Source organism: Salminus brasiliensis, chromosome 11, assembly GCF_030463535.1.
Source record: "Salminus brasiliensis chromosome 11, fSalBra1.hap2, whole genome shotgun sequence".
Classification (NCBI taxonomy): Eukaryota; Metazoa; Chordata; class Actinopteri; order Characiformes; family Bryconidae; genus Salminus; species Salminus brasiliensis.
In genome coordinates this window covers 35,146,359-35,167,275 of record NC_132888.1, presented here as the reverse complement: position 1 = coordinate 35,167,275, position 20,917 = coordinate 35,146,359, and the positions used below count along the sequence as shown (strand labels likewise).

The following is a 20,917-nucleotide window of genomic DNA, read 5'->3' as shown; positions in this document are numbered from 1 at the left end:
GTTTATGGAGCTCTAAGGTAGGGCTGATCTTAATGATATGGATAAAATACATATCTGATATAGAACATACAGGGTCAGTGAGCTGGTTAAAGAGAAATCCACCGATTATTCCGAATTTCAACGTGTAAACAAAAGTTGGTGGTTGATGTTATAGAAACTCAACGACTCGAATGGCAATGATAGTTTCTAGAGGTTGCCAAGACAACAACACAAATGTAAATATTTATTGATTTAGGGAAAACGTAGTCTACATTGGATGCGGACGTCGGCGATTCCAAAACGATTCACAAATGTCAAAAATCAATTTCCCATGTTATCAGTTAACATAGGAAATTGATTTTTGGCATTCGTGAATTGATTCAGAAATATGAAGAACCTATGCTTGTTCTCATTGAAGAGTTTGCACATGTAGTGGGTAACCGCACTGCTTTTATATTCCCATTCATAAAATAAAATCACAATGGCACACATTCGGACGATTCCAAATCGATTCCCAAATGTCAAAAATCAATTTCCAACATAGGAAATTGATTTTTGACATTCGTGAATCGATTCGTGAATCGATTCGTGAATCGTCCTCGTCCGCATCGAATGTAGACTACATTTTTCCATGTTCAAGTGCGGAAGTGCAGTCGGACAAATAAGGTGGCTAAGCGAGCAACCGAACGAAGCTCGCACATGCCAACTCAAACATGTCAGAGCTTCCACCTAACTTGGAAACTTTTATTACCATGGATTCGTGTCCGTATTTTACCATATGTCGCGCACTTTGGAGCTGAGCTACCGCGTCCACAGTGATCCTCACTACAAGTCATGGAAAACGGGTAGAATAGCTGTAAGGTGATATGTGGACATCCATGACCACAGAATCGTCTATATGACCGCAACTGCGCATTTCATCACTGATGAGTGCCGGCTAGCGTCTCATGTGATCCAGGGGAACTTCGGGCCACATGGGTGCAGAGACGGCTGAGCTGTACAGTTACGTTATAGGTATATAGATGCAATAGGATAAGCCAGGGTTTGAGGCCAAAAAACAAACGGTCAGTACCTACCTGCCATATCTGCGCTAGTGTTCGTGTTCGTTTTATGCTTGGTGTTTTGATTGGTGGGGTGATGTTGGGGTCTCAGGGGTGACTGGTCTTTTCGTGAAGTTCCTTTGCTTGGACATTTCAGCTACAAGCACAGTGTATTAACTTGCTTCCATAGATCTCCACACCGCCTCCTACAGCTACAGCTGGCTGTGTTTAGTCGGGGAGCAGGGCGAGGGGGAGGGGCAGCGGGTCGGTGGAAGCACAGCTGGTATGACCTCCCCGAAACCAGCTGCCGTAACAAAGGCCCCCTGTCAGGCTTCCGAAAAGGTGGCCGGTCAGAGCGTTGTCTCTCTCTCTCTCTCCCCGTTCTCTCCTCCGCCAGTACCTCCCCCTCTCTCGGACTCTATTGTATCCCTATAGATCTGTCCCAGCTGTTTGGGCTTTTTTACTCTCCTTTCTTATGAAGTGACCTTTCTTCCACTGAATTAACCTCCCTCCGTATGCATTCAGGACGCCAACAATTGCACGCACTTGCGCGGACGCACACGTAGACGAACATTACTTACACAGACGTAACTATGTGCTTCACCTATTGTAGTACAAAGGCTAATTATACCCTGTAAGGCGGTGCGTCAGCATTGCCTCTTAATGGGATCGTTTAGGGAAAAATCAAATTTGCTTATATAGACCCCATGTAGTCGATCCCCCAACACACGGTTTGATGCCTCAAAGAGTTCTTCTGTGAGGCTGGAGCTATGAGGCTAATGCTGATAACGTAATGGAAGCTTATGACCACCAGTTATAGCATTGTGCTCACTGCATGCCCAGATCATTACACCCTGGCCTCAAAGTACGTCAGGTTGCTGGGTGCTCTCAGAAAGACATGCTTATGTGGTGAATGACACCGAATGACATACTGTTCTGGCACTGCATGACAGACCATTGTAACACTATATGACGTACTGTTGTGCCACTATATGACATGCTGTTACTACGTTTCCACGCCAAGGATTTGCTTAAGCATTTTAACATGTCAAGTGTGTTGATGTAGGATATGGAGGGGGTTGTCTATAATATTATATAATATGTTGACCGTGAAAATCTACATTGGAAAAATATTTGGGGAAAATGCATAACATATCATTATAACACCCTAGGACATTCTGTTTAGATGACACACAGCTCTGACACTATATAACACTACTGTTACACCGTATGACAAACAGCTCTGACTCTATATAACACTACTGTTACACTGTATGACATACAGCTCTGACTCTATATAACACTACTGTTACACTGTATGACATACAGCTCTGACTCTATATAACACTACTGTTACACTGTATGACACACAGCTCTGACTCTATATAACACTACTGTTATACTGTATGACACACAGCTCTGACTCTATATAACACTACTGTTACACTGTATGACAAACAGCTGACACTATATAACACTACTGTTACACCGTATGACAAACAGCTCTGACTCTATATAACACTACTGTTACACTGTATGACATACAGCTCTGACTCTATATAACACTACTGTTACACTGTATGACATACAGCTCTGACTCTATATAACACTACTGTTATACTGTATGACACACAGCTCTGACTCTATATAACACTACTGTTACACCGTATGACATACAGCTCTGACTCTATATAACACTACTGTTACACTGTATGACACACAGCTCTGACTCTATATAACACTACTGTTATACTGTATGACACACAGCTCTGACTCTATATAACACTACTGTTATACTGTATGACACACAGCTCTGACTCTATATAACACTACTGTTACACTGTATGACACACAGCTCTGACTCTATATAACACTACTGTTATACTGTATGACACACAGCTCTGACTCTATATAACACTACTGTTACACTGTATGACATACAGCTCTGACTCTATATAACACTACTGTTACACCGTATGACATACAGCTCTGACTCTATATAACACTACTGTTATACTGTATGACAAACAGCTGACACTATATAACACTACTGTTACACTGTATGACAAACAGCTCTGACTCTATATAACACTACTGTTACACTGTATGACATACAGCTCTGACTCTATATAACACTACTGTTACACTGTATGACACACAGCTCTGACTCTATATAACACTACTGTTATACTGTATGACACACAGCTCTGACTCTATATAACACTACTGTTACACTGTATGACATACAGCTCTGACTCTATATAACACTACTGTTACACCGTATGACATACAGCTCTGACTCTATATAACACTACTGTTACACTGTATGACACACAGCTCTGACTCTATATAACACTACTGTTATACTGTATGACACACAGCTCTGACTCTATATAACACTACTGTTACACTGTATGACATACAGCTCTGACTCTATATAACACTACTGTTACACCGTATGACATACAGCTCTGACTCTATAACACTACTGTTACACTGTATGACATACAGCTCTGACTCTATATAACACTACTGTTACACTATGACAAACAGCTCTGACTCTATATAACACTACTGTTACACTGTGTGACATACAGCTCTGACTCTATATAACACTACTGTTACACTGTATGACAAACAGCTCTGACTCTATATAACACTATTGTTACACTGTATGACAAACAGCTCTGACTCTATATAACACTACTGTTACACTATATGACAAACAGCTCTGACTCTATATAACACTACTGTTACACTGTATGACAAACAGCTCTGACACTATATAACACTACTGTTACACTGTATGACAAACAGCTCTGACTCTATATAACACTACTGTTACACTATATGACAAACAGCTCTGACTCTATATAACACTACTGTTACACTGTATGACAAACAGCTCTGACTCTATATAACACTACTGTTACACTGTATGACAAACAGCTCTGACACTATATAACACCAATGTTATATGTGACACTTGGTACACTGTATAGCACTGTTCTGGGGATGTACTGCTCTGGCACTATGTAAGGCTATAATAAAATAGTTATTAATAGTAATAGTAATAATAGTTTTTATGCTGTATAACATAATGCTATGACACTATAGGGCAATGTTCGAACGCTACAAGACACTTTATGACAAATGGAATTTTTGTTAAATGTATATATAATATTGTTGCAATATTTTTTACATACAATCTAGAAAAATAGACAACAGTTCGGCCGTTATTCAGGCTTGCCTTTGGTTGCTGCTGCTGCTGTTCTCAGCTATGCAGCATACTTTTGTCCACTTTAAGTCCGCAGGGTCCAACATAGTGGCTGCAGCAATACTGCAGCATGCACACAGATTAGGGTTAGCCTTATGTCAGGCTGACGCTGTGATGCCACACAATTCCTCTCTCCCCTATTGTTCCACCAGTCAGGAGCAGCACGTGCCTTCCAATTCACAGTGACTGGGACGGGTGGGGTGGTGGTGGGGTTGGGGGCTTGGGGGGGGTGTAGACAGGCCTTTGTACTCTTGCCATTGTGCCCAACACACGCTTCTGCTTGACAGACACACGTGCTGACAAAAGGGAGCGGACCATACCTCTGTCGATGGCTCGCCGGGGAGGGGGGCTCGCTGAAAGGATGAGACGCGGCGGCCATCTGTGATTAATGCTTTAATCCCTTCACACCCACCCACCCGCTCCTCTCCCCTCCCTCCTCAAATCCCTGCCTTTGTCTGGCCACACTTTCTGGATCGGTGCCATTGTTTTGCTCGGCCTTCGCAAAGTTTTTGAAAGTGGTCCCGGAGGGGTCCGAGCGCTGTCTTCGCTCGCCGCGCTCCGGCAGCTTTTTTACCACGCGCCATTCATGCTTTTGTATCGTCAGGGAAGTTTGATGTCCTCAGGAAGCCTTCCTGTCCCGAGCTGAGGAGTCTGAATGCGCCTTTTGTCGTAGTGAAGGGCCGAACCCCTCTCCCTGGTCTCTGTTTTATAGCAACGCCACCAAAACACTCGTGGCGAGAGTGCTCTCCTGTTGTTCAGAAGGCCCAAACACAGGCTCAGCTTTTGCCAACTTAAAGTGACGGTTGAGCCGAAAATCTGATTTTCGCAAGTTTCCTCTTACCCAAACTGTAGACAGCCAAACGAGACATGTTTGGTGTCCAATGCTGTAGCCAGAAAAATTATATATTTTTTATATTTTATAAATTATATTCATATGTTAAACATTACTTTTTGTGGACAGCCCTTCTAATGAATGCATAGTTGCACCTGTTGCTGACACAGATGTGCAAATGCAGGTGTGGGCTAGATGGGTATAACTGGGTATAACTGGGTATAACTCAACCCCCCCCAATCAAATACTCACAGCAATGCTCCTATCAAAATCAAAGCAGAAAGCCCAGGACAACAGAGACAGTTACTCCAATTTTTTTTAATACCCTTGATTTCAGAAGAAACAGTGAAAGAGCAGGTGTCCCAATACTTTTGTCCATATAGTGTAGCTGAAAAAGTGCCTCTCCCAATTACCCATTTTTTCTTTTTACCACATTTCACAATTTGTTCCACAGCATGGTTCCAGATCATCATACAAAAAAAAATGTAATATAGGACAGTGGGCAAGCTGCCCAGATGCTGAATCAATAGGATATACACACCTCATTCGAAGAAGGCTGGCAGCTGCTACTACGGTCTCTAGCTTAGCAGTCGTACCTTTGCCCACTTGCACAGATAACAGCGTCAGAGTCATGCAGTGTCAGAAACCACATACACAGCTTGACGTGGCCATGCCACGTCTAATTGGTGGGGATTGAGCTTCCATTAGTGGTTTACGTTAGACTTCAGGTAGTTCTCTGAGTGATGCCATGGAAGAACCGTGTATAGTGCACACACAGTCTATTACAAACATGAACCCGAAGTGGCATCGCTGGATATCTATTAGCTAGAACTGTGAACTCCACAGACGTCCAGGCCTCTAAGCGACTGTCTGTGCTTTTTAATTCGGATCAATACTTCATGTCTAGGCCTCGAAGGGCATGCAGCACACTGTACGGATGTAAGCCGCCATCAAATCCCAATCAATCTGTCCGCAAATAACAGCAGCCTGCTCTGCCGCGTCCTGACGTGTTGAAGGATTCAGGGCAATTGGTGCAGATATTTTGGGAGGGTTGGGGGGGGGGTTGATTTGAGTGGTTTATTCCGAGGCAGCGTTTACGGGCAGCGCTCCTGTTGGGATGTTCTGGCTGCGTGACGGAGCTGCTGTCAGAGCAGACGGTTCTGGTAAATACTCGCTGTGACGGTGTGATGGGACTTGCTGGCACTTCGGATGCATTTTAAGAGCTCTATTGATTTTGCTGCCTTATACTGTAGGCTGGTGTGCTTAGGAGTCTCCAGTCCATATATGGAGACTAAGCTGTGAAAACAGCCCGATTTCTAGTAAATGTTATTGTAGCTTCCTATTTCAGATGTGAAGGTCTCTTCTGGTCCATAGAGACAGGAGTCTGGTCATAACTGGCTGGAAATAACTGCCAGGGGGTGTTGCCAAGATGACCGCCAGAACGGACAGACCGTCTTCTTAGGATTTTGTTAGCTTATTATCTTGTTAACAAAATTATCACAATTACAGAACCATGAAAGAGTGACTCAGCAAAGCGTCCCCACACCATTGCACTACCACCACCATGTTTGACTGTTGGAATGGCTGTTATTGTTAGCTGTAAGCCTTGGGTAACGGGACCCGTCTCATCAGTCAACAGATCACTATTCCAAAAGGCTTATCAGGGTCATCAGCATGTGCTCTGGCAAATGCTCCACCAATTTTCTCCATTTGGAGAGTCCATATATGGAAACCTAGCTGTCCCAGTCAGACTTCAGCAGTTTAGCATGGCTCGAATAAGGCGTATATGGAGTGTTTCAGCCTGGACCACTTTTTATCACTACAGCCAATCAGAGCAGAGGTTATTTGCCAGCATCAGTCTTAAAGGCGCAGTAGAAACCTTTACCTGGCTTAAATAGGGCATTTATGGGCACCGTTTGTGTTGGGTATTCTGGCTGTGTGACGGAGCTGCTGTCAGAGCTGTGATGGTGTGACTTACTGGCACTTTGGATGAATTTTAGGTTGTGACCTGCCTAAAGTAAAAAAAAAAAGGTCGAAGATGAATCAGGCCTATCTTTGCCACACAAACGGCCTCTTGAACACGGAGCATCTTTATTACCACCTGCTAAGTCCTGTTTAACGAGCCCATCCTCACTCCAGAATCCAGGCAGAGTCCAAGTCTTGATGTAACCGTGGTTTAAAGGCAGCCATTATCTCTCCAGGTCAGCAGAGGTCTGCTTCACTGTTTGTGTTTTCAGACGACATTTGTTCTGAACACAGCGTCACACACTTTCCCCAGGCTTTGAATAATGCAGTGAATCATGCAGCGTTTGATGCAGTCTGAATTCGGGCCTCTATTCTCCATTATGCTTGTGATTTATCCAATCCCAATTCCCTAATTTGGCATGCTCCTCTTGTATATGGGCCCATGGGGTATCACTGCCCGACCCCAATACAACCTGATCTAGCTTATAAAGGGCCTGATAAACAGTTGATGAGCTGATTCAGGTGGGAACTGTGGAAGGGGATAGTTGAAACGGTACAGGCTGGTGGGTCCACAAGAGTAGGAGTAGCCAAGTCCCCTCTGTTACACTGTGCCTCCAGTGCTGGGATGTGCGTCCTTCAAATCACATGAAACCAGCCACCTCATCTTTTCAGACTGCTGCCATTGCACATCATTGGACAGCCAACTGAACACGCTTGGAGTAGATTGGCAGAATGGCTGTGGCATCACCGGGGCATCATCTGGCAATCTCCTGATGATAGGGCCAACACTTAGACGGATCTCAGGAGCCACTCAGGAGTTGCTGATACCGCCATACGGATCGGATCTCGGCCTATTTCTAAACGAACTCTGGTGCGGTTTGTTTGAAGGATGAACACAATACGAACCAAAGGAATCTAAACGAACCAAACGCAAGGCTCTAACCGGGCACGGGTTCAAACCTAGTATCAACCCTGCCCGCCTGCTCCACAAAGGTCGTGCTGTCCGCATCTGCCTGCTTCATCACGGGTGAGCCTCCGTGCAGATCTGCCCACGTTTCTCTGCTTTGACTTCTCCTGTGTGACGCCTTCGTTTAGCGGGCTGTGTCCCAAACCACACACTACCACACTACTACACAGTGTTTCACAACTAGCCACCATTAGAACTGCACTCAATAGGGTCAATAGTTGCCTGTGCGAGTAAGGGTCAGGGTTAAGAGTCCATGGGTGACTTTTTTTTTTGTTACTAGTTATTACAGACCTGCCTTGTCCAGACCTCTACTTGCAGCCTTCTGTCAGTGATGTAAGGTAACCCATTACCAGTAGACACTGTTGCAAACACTTACCTGCTTGTATCAGTTGACTGATCAAACTTGGGACATGCGAAAGACACGGGGTTTCACTATCCCGGATGAGTCCATCCTCTGCTGAAGGGGAAGGGAGGTCAGGACCTGTAAAGGGCAAAAAGTCATGTAAATAAGTGTGAACGACAGCCGTTCATAACTGTTGATGGCCTCATGATTGCGTATGCTTCATCAATGATGGTCATTATTTGACTCAGTATGTACTGGTGTGTCTCAATTGATGTACAGTACATATCCAGGCTGACAGTGGTATGTCCTGGGGGAGGAGCTACCTGTATGTGGTCAGCCCAGCCCAACTGTTCAAAGGGAAATCTTCTATTCTGAGGTAGCAAGTAGCAAGCTGTATTGCAGGACCACTTTCTTTATATCATATATACATATAAAATGGCAAATTGCCCAGGCCCTGCCTCAGTGAAGCTTCACCACACCATTGCACTACCACCATCATGTTTGACTGTTGGTATGGCTGTTACTGTTAGCTGTAAGCCTGGTTAACACTTTCGCCTCATCAGTCGAAAGAACGCTATTACAAAAACTCCTGTCTGAGGCGTTCGTTTAGCGGGGCTGTGTCCCAAACCACACGTTACCACACTACTACACAGTGTTTCACAACTAGCCACCATTAGAACTGCACTCAATAGGGTAGTTGCCTGTGCGATTTGGGATGCAGCCACTGTACTGTTGATTTTTACAGCTATTTTTTACGTATTTACATTTAAGGGGCAGGGTTAAGGGTCCAGGGGTTACTTTTTTCTACTTTCTACTAAATTTTCTACTAAATCTTCTACTCTGAGGTAGCGAGTAGCAAGCTGTACTGCAGAACCACTATCTGCTGTTTATGGGAATAAATTTGTTACATTAAATATAAAATATATCATATATACATATAAAATGGAATATATGACAGTTGGCAAATTGTCCAGGCCCTGCCTCAGAGAAGCTTCCCCACACCATTGAACTACCACCACCATGTTTGACTGTTGATGTGGCTGTTACTGTTAGCTGTAAGCTTGGTGTAACACTTTCGCCTCAGCACAGGGGTACATGTCGAAATGACTGCCTGTTATAATCGAGCGTATCGTCCAGATGTGGCAGGTTGAGATTACGCTGAGAAGCGCGGGGCTATTCCTTGAACGTCCCCGTATCTGGACAAGCGTGAAGTCCGAGAGTGCTGTATGACTCATTGGTGTGGATATTCTGGGCTTAGTTGTAGTGATGGTTTCACCAGGGTTGGCGTCTTCCTCTCGTACAATGACGTCCACCGCGACGCCCTGTGGCCCGCAGCAGCTGTCCCCCTCTATTAACATGACAAAGCTGTCCGCCCCAGCTCCCTGCGCCGGCCGCCACGAGCTGTCAAGGAGGAGCCATGTGGCATGTCCCGGCCCTGCTGCGGGCCATCTGTGGGCCTGCCCAGCTTTTTTCCCCCCTCTCTGCTATTGAGTCAGACGCTGTAATGCTGGGCTGGGGCATAGTTAGAGGCACTGCAGAACACACTGAGTCAGACAAATTAGACCAGGACAGCATGCGTGTCCGGTCCCTTGTGTTTTGCTGATATCAGCCGTGTGCTGTAGTTTGAGCGTACTAGCATATCGCTGCTGTCCAATGAAAAACATGCATCTCCATCCTTTTGTCCATTTTCAGTTGTCCTCATCATTTGAACCCTGTAGCTGCTCTGTGCACGGTGCGAGTATATTCCGGATGAGTGGACCAATAGAAACGCTCCAGACTGACTTGGAATAAAATGATTTTGCATTGACTTCTATTGAAAGTTAAGAAGGTTTTTCCTTCTCCTGTAAAGTTGCTATTTTGAAGCTACACGTTTTTATTGGACAGCGGCGATATGGGGTTGCACCCTCTATAGAAATGCCTGTACTTTCGTGTACATTAGGGGTGTGAGAAAATATCAGTGTATCAAAGTATTGTGATATTGTGTTTTGCAATACTGGATGGATTCTCAAAAACCTCTGTATTATGATGCATATCGTATTGACAGATTCTTGTCAATACACAGCCCCCTTCGCTCCAAATCAGTTTCTAATAGGCGGTGTTCACATTACCAGACTGATCTGATTCGAATCTGGTTGATTCAGGGCTGTGTGGACATGTCTTAAATTATATGTTTTATATGTCATTCTAGATCGGATAGGTATTCGATTCCACCCTTTAGCTAGAACCACCCTGTCATGGCGGGTTAGGCCAGACACAGAGGGATGAACACTTGCAGAGATGGACTCAATGCAAGTAGTTTATTAAACAAAACAAGACAAATCAAAGGGGGCAAGTGAGACAAACGATGCAGCAGCTAAAGGGCGTTAGCGTGAATACAGTGATCATGGCAAACAAGAGGGTGAAAACAAACAGACCTGAGACCAGGGGTTTAGCTGGGGAACCAGCTACTAGGCAAGGACGGCTAGGCCGACCGAACCTCGAACTGCTGCGTGGAACTGCTAGCTGGAACGAGAGTCGTGGGTATCGATCCTCGCTGGAAGCTCGAACCTCCGGGTGGATTGCTAGCAAACGACGGAGTCGAGCTGAAGCTGGCCTAAACACTATGTGGAAACTGACGGGAACCTCGAGGTTCCTTAACCATAAACCATATAATCCATTTAGTTCTCGGCTCCGAACTGAGCGTCGGAGCCCCTTCAGTACCCCCAGCCCCAGGTGAAACGCATCAACTAAACAAGACATAATAAACCTGAACCAAAACACGTGAACATGAACAAAACACTGAATCGAACATACAAGAACACAAATGAACATGAACCGAGTCCGTGAATCAAAACCAGAACGGAAACACAAAACTAAAGTCCTCGTGTGAGCCTCGTGTGGGCGGCGGCTCGGAATCGCCCCGGGGAGGGTGCGATACCGAGGGGCTGACACCCCCCTATCACACACATGCAGTGGCTAGTCATTGTAGAAATGTTGAGTTTGGTGTGAAACGCTCAACTTTAGAGCACTGTACCCAATCAGATATCAGAGTTGTTTAAAGTGGTTTTTCGATACAATTTTGGCGTAATATGTCATTTATGGTGGTCGGGTACAAGCAGGCCGTTTTAAGGCAATGTAGCCCCCCGCCCCAAATTTTTCTTTTTAGGATTTTACATTCATCAACGTTACATATACAAACCTCAGTCGACACTTATAGGTCTTATAGGTGATAAATCAAGTCGAACACTGAACCTGAATGAGAAAAAAAAGGATCACGTGAATTCCCCTTTTCACCGTTTTTTGGTGGAATTTCCGTCAAAATGACGGAAACCAAACAAATCGGCTCAAACAGAGCAGCTCCAAAAGCTGTGGGTCCTGAGGCGAAAAGAAGAGAGCAGCATCAGAGCTGTCATTCAGCGCTTGCTGTTCAGTCAGAGTTTCCTCCGCCCGGCGTAACCGCTCACCCCTAAAACCCCTGATAGCAGTGGTTGCCATGGGAGCCGGTTGCCAAGCAGCAGAGGGTGGGAGGTGTGTATGTGTGTGCATGTGCGTGCGTGTGTATGTATGTGTGTGGTCTTTGGGGGTGGGGGGGGGTTGTTGTTGATGCAGATTGGAGAAGGCCGTGACATGCGGCAAGAAGTCACAGCCTCAGAGGACGTCTGGGTACACTCCTGACTAGGGCACGGCCATACGACCGAAATACAGCACAGGATACATGTGTATGTGGTAGGTGTATATACACGGCCCTATCAAAATATTATGACCACCTAACTAGTGGTGGGAATATAACCACCCTTGGCTCGGATGACACTAGCGAGACGCCGTGGCATGGACTGTATGAGGTGAGGGAAGGTGTCGATTGCTCTGTACCAATTGCTGGAGTCGCCGTTCTCCTCTGGCATCATAGACCCGTGGGGCACCGCTGTTAGGCCACCACCACTCATATCAGAATATAATGACCACACCCCTGGTTCGGCCGTGGCAGGGATTGCTGCACGGATAAAAAAGCGAGCACACCAGTCAGTTGTAGCAGTTGAGTGCAAAACCATCGTCATGGGCATCTCGGGCGCTGCTAACTCTGTGGGATGTTGTAGAGCTGCCGTAGTGAATGGGGTACCTAGAATGGACCTCCCATCAGCAAGTCAGTGGTGCACCACAGGCCATGGCAGTTGTGGGTGTTGGTGTGGCGTAACAGATAACACTACTACCACACCATGTGGGGTTCGATTCCTGGTCTGGATGGCTATGCTGTGCTACACCAATAAGAGTTCTTGGGCAAGACTCCTCTGTAATAGCAGTAACCCTGTAAGTCGCTCTGGAGAAGAGCGTCAGCTAAATGCCGTAAATGTAAATGGGTCTAACTTGTGTTTGTATGATAATGTTAATAAGATAATGACAGCTTACTTGCACAACATTTTATATTTTATTTATTTATCCTTAATTTTCACCCATTTGCTTTCCAATTTGGGCCACCAATTACCCAGCCCGTACATACTCTTCCCACCCCCCCATCAGAAGCGATGCCCCCGACACTAGTCAATTTTTCGAACTGCTGCCAATGCAACATCACCATGCAACCAACCAACCAACGCACTCAGAGGGAAGTGCTGCAAACCCGGCTCCAACACACCAACCCGCAGAGGAGAGAGAGCACCATGTACACATCCTGGAGTTCATGGCAAAGCCAATTGTGTTGCAGTGGCTAGCAGCATAACCGGAATTCGAACCAGCGATCCTCTGATCCTAGTGACAGCACCTTAGTCCGCTGGACCACTCAAGGCCCCAACTTTTCATTTTCTGTAGTCGGTGGACCGTCCATCACTACCATAGGAAAGTGCTAGTAGTTAGCATCTCTGTAAACAACTGAGGCTTTCAGAGCAAGTGTGGACAAAGGGAGGCAATAACTATGTGGTTATCGAAAACGAATCTCCTCTTGCCTGTATGTTACTGTTTTTCCACTGCTGTTCCAATAGAATCATGCTGTATGTAAAAACTATGCTGGTATTGCAGTACTAGCAGTATTTATTCCAGATTTCTCTCCTCTGTAGTATCTGAGTGGAAACAGCTAAACAAGCTATCCCATGACTGGGACCTCAGGAGGAGAACTGAAGGCCTTACGTATTTAGAAAGTCACGGTGGAATCATATTTTCATTTACAATGGCTGGGACCAATTTTAAGAACACACACATATATATATATATATATATATATATATATATATATATATATATATATATATATATATATATATATATATATAAAACGCACAGGCAATACGTTTTGAAAAGCATGAAAAGAAATGAGCATCAGTTTTATCCCCTATAAAAAAAAAATCCTCTAAGCATAACCGAGGGAAGCAAGAAGCAAGCGCTCAGATGGGCTGATGAGGCTGCTGCCCAGAGGCTCTGGGAATGGGCAGGTAGGGCTGCGTGTGTCAGCATGGGACTGCAGCTCCCCTCCATGGTGACAGGGCTGAGTGCAGGCCTGCGAGGAGGGGAGCTGTCAGGAATGGGAGAGCGCTCTCCTCACCGACAGCGCGGCTGCGTGGTGAGCCGAAGCTCTGTTTAGATATGCAAAGCAGACGGTGCAGTTATTACATCACCACGTGACATAATTGAAGAGCACGTCTCGTGCACATAAAACCTCTCCTGACGTTCGTCAGTTTGATTAGCGTCTGACGCGTTCTAATTTCAATAGCATTTAAAACATGCTGGATGATTGGCAGTGATGGTATGCGCCCACAGATAACACACAATTAGGCTTAGTTAGTGTTGTTGTTGTTGTTGGTGTGGAGGCAGAAATTAAGCAGTAAAACATAAGAGAGGGCTTGTGCCTACAACCACAGCACAGCTGGGTCAGGATCTTTACAGTTTTACAGTTTTACAGTTCCACTTAAGCTCCATTTGGGCCGGATTAGCTTTTTAAGAGGAGGTCTGATGTTTACATTTCAAATATTTAATTAAAAATATTTTATTTAATTTTATTTGAAAATAATTTTTATTTGAAAGTAGTCATTTCCAGTTCCCACTCACCAGCTAGGACGCCCCCTGTCACACAATACTTCCTTCCAGACTTCCAATGCTTGCTTTCTCCCAATGCCAACTGCTAATTCTGTCAATAAGCAGATGCCCGCACGGACTAACATCACACGGATGAGTGCCGGGGGAAGTGGGAGGGCCATTATCCACCAAACAACAAATGCAAGGCCAGTCATGCTCTCTTGAACTCCAGGCTTGCGATCTCCCAGTGGTGTGATATGACGCTTAGACAGTTGCACCACTCAGGAGCACAGTAAGTTGTAGGTGATTCCGTTGGCCGATTCGCTGCGGAATTTGCGGGATCTGTTTTCCAAGCTACTCCAGATCACCCGAATGGAAGCGTCCTAGTCCTGATGCCTCTCAGCCAACAGCATTGCGAAGCTCTAATGTCGAAAGGTCTGATGTAGTCTAATAATAACAACAACAACAACAACAACATGACATACAATCGGCCTGCCGTCTCGGATTGTACCCCATTATCGTAAGACAAGCGCCAAAGGGGAATTCCAGCACTTTTCCAGATTTCGTAACCAGTCTTTCAGAGTGGTTTAGGGGTGGTTTGTTGTTCAGAAACCTACTTAATCAGATCCCTTTGCAGTAGTGGTGATAAGAACCAGGAGTCGCTACAACGCAAATATATGATTTGTATTTTAGATGTAATGTTAGCAATCGTGATATAGCGGAAAATCTGCCAATAATGGATTTAGACCGATTCCCAGTCAGGGTGACTATGCTGTGCTACACCAATAAGAGTCCTTGGGCAAGACTCCTACAAACACTACATTGGCTCATCTCTGTAATAGGAGAAACCTTGTAAGTCGCTCTGGATAAGGCTGTCAGCTAAACGGCATAAACGTAATGTAAATGAACAATTCGGACTCTTAAGTTTATCTATTTTAATAGAATTTTAATAATCCTTAATAATAATGTTGGAAATCTGTGGAGTTCCCCTTTCCGTACCAACTGAATGAGTCCGGAGAACGGCAGCTAAATCAGGTATGGTCAGCTCACAGTGCACCCTGCCCTCACCTTGGGTTAGAAATATTGATCGCCTCCATTGCGGTAACATGACTTATTTAAAAGTGTGCTTTTTCCTCGCCTTTTTTTTTTTTGCTGCAGAGCGCTCCAAATGTAGGTTACCTCTCTGATTATCTCGCGCTCACGCTGCTGCAAATGGGCCTCTTGCTGTGTCTTTAACGCCTTTAAAGTTTTAATGAGTGCATGCAGATTGCCGTATTAACTAGCCTCGGCTTTATCAGCAAAATGCCGAGCCGCAGCGGTCTGTTGTGCGTTGCCGAGATGAGATTATCTGGCTTAATTAGCAAATGCTGCTTTTTGGCCTTTTGACAAAGCCCATTAAGGATTCAAATCCAATTTGTGTGTTTAACCCTTTTTCTTCTCCAGCAGTTCGTTTGCCTATGAACTACTGGAAATCTGGAATTTTTTTTTTTTTTTTTTTTTGCTGGACATATTTGCTGTCTTGACTCGTCCCACAACTCCAGATTGTTGGGTCTGATTGTGCAATTCACATTTGATCGGATGTACGGTTTCCACACAGCAGTGGACGTTTTACCCCATATGAACGAATGGGGTGCAAAAGTGTATGCACCCGTCTTATGTCCCAATGATGCAAATACACTAGTAACACCCAGCTAACTGCATGGCATAACACAGCAACACTCTAGCAGCCCACAATATAGCTCACAATATAACGACCACCTAGGATACCATTGCAACCATGTATCACTACCATATGAACCATCAAGACGCCACTGAACAACTCAATGGCAACTGCCTGGAAGTGGAAACCACTAAAACTGATTTCCAGAGAATTTATAGCACGGAAATTACAAACACAGAAAAAATTACGTAACACAGCGTAGCCACTGCAGGCAGTGGTCTTTCATACACATGAACCACATACATGGTTTCAGTTGCCGGCACCATTTAGCTGTAAGTATAGCTGTAAGAGCCTCGATGCCTGCTTTAACAGTGACGTTGGGAATATTTTATTAGTTTTTTTATTATTGAAGTGACAGACCTGTCAGCATGTGTACGTGAGCATGGGTGTGTGGTGCCAGGGCCCCATCTGGTCAACGACTTTAGGCAAAATTAACCACGTGGCACCGAGGGCACGGCTAGTCTGCTTAAACGTCCATGTGAACACACAGAAGCGTCTCTGCTGGTGGGCTCGCATTTGGGTCAGGAGAAATTGGGACGAGTTCAATTAACAGAGCGCGATCAATCCGGCTGCCGGGGGCGGGGGCCTACACCAGTCGGCCTGGCCACTTTTCAACTGGCAAGACATCCCGCAAAACCCGCTCTAGAAAGGCCTCCTCTTGATCTAAAAAAACTCGTCCTACGGTTGAGCAGTGATGTGTTTGCAAGGTTTGAGGGAACGGTCCGATCCCTAAGGATCTAATGGTAACAAAGAGCAGTTCATCGGATTTTTATGGGATGACCGGCATGATGCAGCCTTCTTGCCCATTTATGGCTCTCTCTTATGTAACTAAACTGTTAATAGGCTTACGGATGCCTTGCCCATGCTCGAGACACAGCGACTGGCCAGGCTAATCTGTCGGTGCAAGAGAATTGGACGAGTCGACGTTTGTTTTGCTGCTCATTCTGTCAAAATCATTCCCGAGCGACATTTGGAGTCATTCACCCGTTGGCCCCGTTCCTAATCGCTGACCTCATCCAGCACGATAAATGTTTCATGCAAGCTTTACGAGCGTTTTGCTACAGATGCACAAGGGGAGGGGGGAGAGGGACAGAGGCTTTGTCTTGGGTTTTGATTTTGGTTTCAAATGCTTAGTGGATAAAAGCTGATGCCAAGGTAAGTGCTGGGCACAGCCAGATTGGACAGAGAGAGAGAGAGAGAGAGAGAGAGGAAGACTAAACAGAACAGACAACAAGCACCACCACAGATGGGCGACGGAAAAGTGTGTCATTACCGTCCCCAGCCTAATCACCTCCACACTCCTCCCTCGCTCTGTCTGTCTCTCTCTCACTTTCCCTCGCTCCCCTCCTGCTCTTCCACACACTCTCTGGCTCGCCGCTTGCGGAGAGGCGCTATTGGTTCCTTCCTCCGAGACGTCTCAGCCAGGCGTCCGTGGGCGAGGGCGCATGTGGTGATGAGGCGGAGCGCGGGTGCTTCTGCCGCCTCCTCAGAGTTGATCCCTCCAGAAGAGGTGTGGTCACTTCAGTCTTTCGGACCTAGTAGCGCTTTTGCCTCTGGCTCTCTCCATCTGCTCGGTCGGTTGTGGCAGTGTTGCGTCGGTTTGTGTTCGCGGGACGGTGACGGTGCGGCTCTGCCCTTTCACCCGGCTTGGTGTTCCGCCATCTCCCTGGGATGAGTTTCAACAGCGACATGGAAGAGACAGGGGACGGGAGGTGAGTGATCTGCTCAGGTTCAAGTCCTGGTCACTGATTTTGGCCGTGGAGGAGCATTGGATTGGAGGTACACCTTTTAATGGGTTTACTGAGGGTTCTTCCCTTAATTCTTTTGAAAGGAACTTAGAGGTTCCTCTATAGTTTTTAGGACTGTACCCCCCTTTGACCTGTACGTTTTCATGCTCTTGTGCACCTACTTTTTCTCACGAAGGGCTTGTGGCTTAGCTCTTTGGATTGGGAAGTGCTGGGAGCAGGAAAGGGGATATTCTAGGTCCCAGATCAGGAACCACGGTTATAGAGAGCTGGTGCACCTGTAAGAAATAAAGCAACATGAATGGCATTTACTACCACACCACTGGGTGAGAACTGATTAGCAACCAAGCTTCAGGTTGCTTCAGTCTGTCCTGTTAATAGCCTTAACTACAGCAGCTGCCTGGGCCTTCAGGCCCATATGGTGCTGATTAATAGCTATATTGATACACCAAATCGCCGGATTAGCTCATTCTTAGCAACCAAGCTGCCGACTGTTTACTGAGCCTTTCGTCGCCATTTCCTTTTACATCTTAATCAAATAAAACAAACTCGCTGGACACCACCGGACATCATATCCCACTGGTGAAGTGATGCACATCTTTTTGGCCACTTCAGGGGTCAGAATACTGCTCGTGGAGGATTCCCCGGTCCTGGCGGTGACCCTGATTGGTGACCCTAATACATGTTGAGACTTTACTCTAGGTCATTCCTGGGAGACCCAGCTGTAAGAGAGTGCATTTGTGGACCTCCACCATTGATCCCATGGTCCTTCTCGTTGTCTTCCAATACATCTAGGTGCGCAGATTCTAGCTTGTTAGAAAAGTTTGCCAACAAAGACTCCACGGTCTACGAACATTTTATGCCAGGCTTTTTAGTGGTGTGTCAGCATGCCATGGTTCACAACAGCCTCTAGGCCTGTTCTTCTTTTATTGGCTGTGTTAGGAATGTCACAAGCAGTGTTTGACGTAATTGAGCTTAGCAGATGTTGGAGACGCTGGAGTTTTCTGATGGATATGCAACTCCGAGCGCTGCACAGATCGTGCTGGAATTGATCAACGTTTGGAATTCAAGCCTGAATTATTTACAGGCCAAGTATACTCCCAAACGAAACGTCTGATGAGCATAGATACATCATCACCCTGAATAAGCTCTGTTTAGTTTTGTTTGCACACTGCTTAAGGAAATGCTACCTTGATTGGATTTGTGCTTGTAAGCTTTGTAGGAACTTTCATGGACGCTGAAGGGAGGTTCCGACACGACAGGTTCTGTTATTTATTTATTTTTCTGGGGGGATGAGGACTGACAAGTGCGAAACAAGCCACTGCCTCTGTTCGAACTGCTGCTAATGCAATGCAGACGCATTAGGAGGTTCCGATGCATCGGCTAGCAGATGCCCATGCTGGCCTGAAAGAGAGATCCATCTACCCACCCAAGGGAGAAACTGTGCTCTCTCTGGCTCTGGCTGCTGATCGCAGGTAGCATGACTTGTGATCCTTGGCTTATAGTGGCAGAAACTGAGTCCAGTGGACCACTCGAAGACCTCAAGGTTTTGGTTGATTTGAGGTTAGGTTTGAGGTCCATCAAGATAGCTTCCAGTTGATTTGAGGTGAGGTCCATCAGCATAGCTTCCAGTTGATTTGAGGTAAGGTCCATTAGGATAGCTTCCAGTTGATTTGAGGTGAGATTCATCAGGATAGCTTTCAGTTGATTTGAGGTAAGGTCCATCAGGATAGCTTCCAGTTGATTTGAGGTAAGGTCCATTACGATAGCTTCCAGTTGATTTGAGGCAAGGTCCATTAGGATAGCTTCCAGTTGATTTGAGGCAAGGTCCATTAGGATAGCTTCCAGTTGATTTGAGGGGAGGTTCCATCAGGATAGCTTCCAGTTGATTTGAGGTAAGGTCCATTACGATAGCTTCCAGTTGATTTGAGGGGAGGTCCATCAGGATAGGTTCCAGATGTTTTGAGGGGAGGGCCATCAAGATAGCTTCCAGTTGATTTGAGGTGAGGTCCATCAGGATAGCTTCCAGTTGATTTGAGGCAAGGTCCATTAGGATAGCTTCCAGTTGATTTGAGGGGAGGTTCCAACAGGATAGCTTCCAGTTGATTTGAGGGGAGGTTCCAACAGGATAGCTTCCAGTTGATTTGAGGGGAGGTCCATTAGTATAGCTTCCAGTTGATTTGAGGGGAGGTTCCAGCAGGATAGCTTCCAGTTGATTTGAGGTGAGATTCATCAGGATAGCTTCCAGTTGATTTGAGGTAAGGTCCATCAGGATAGCTTCCAGTTGATTTGAGGTAAGGTCCATTGGGATAGCTTCCAGTTGATTTGAGGTAAGGTCCATCAGGATAGCTTCCAGTTGATTTGAGGTAAGGTCCATTACGATAGCTTCCAGTTGATTTGAGGGGAGGTCCATCAGGATAGGTTCCAGATGATTTGAGGGGAGGGCCATCAAGATAGCTTCCAGTTGATTTGAGGTAAGGTCCATTAGGATAGCTTCCAGTTGATTTGAGGGGAGGTCCAGCATGATAGCTTCCAGTTGATTTGAGGCAAGGTCCATTAGGATAGCTTCCAGTTGATTTGAGGGGAGGTCCATCAGGATAGGTTCCAGATGATTTGAGAGGAGGGCCATCAGGATAGGTTCCAGATGATTTGAGGGGAGGGCCATCAGGATAGGTTCCAGTTGATTTGAGGGGAGGTTCCAGCAGGATACCTTCCAGTTGATTTGAGGTAAACTACCACTAGGACCATCTCAGGGCACTGGTAACACTAATGCCCACACTTCAGGGTTTAGAACAGTTGTGTTACCTGATATACCTCTATCCTTACTTGTTAAGCCTTCTGAACTTGCTGTTCTGATCATGCATCTCCCCACAAAGTTCCCTGAAATTGCAAATAGCCTTACAGACATTCCTGCTCATCCCTGACAAGAAATGCCCTTTAAGCCAGCAACATCATTTGCACATGTAAACAATAATTAATGACAATAAGTAACTGGGAGAGTTTTGAGTGTGAGCATGCAGAAATTGAGCAGAGAGAGTACTTGGTGACTCAAGGCTCATGGTAGCACTTC

The 20,917-nt window shown here is 45.7% G+C and overlaps 1 protein-coding gene across 2 annotated transcripts in view; it reads left to right on the top strand.

The window, feature by feature from the left end:
* numbl (NUMB like endocytic adaptor protein) overlaps positions 1-20,917 on the top strand; it is a 63,660-nt gene that overhangs the window by 15,744 nt on the left and 26,999 nt on the right. The window contains exon 1 of one of the 2 annotated variants that reach the window (XM_072690728.1): positions 17,560-17,814. The exons of the other annotated variant lie outside the window; for it this stretch is intronic. Coding sequence (XP_072546829.1) covers positions 17,774-17,814 — 41 coding nt within the window. The 5' untranslated portion in view covers positions 17,560-17,773. Of the gene's footprint in view, positions 1-17,559; positions 17,815-20,917 lie in introns of those variants that run through there. 2 annotated transcript variants of the gene reach the window in all.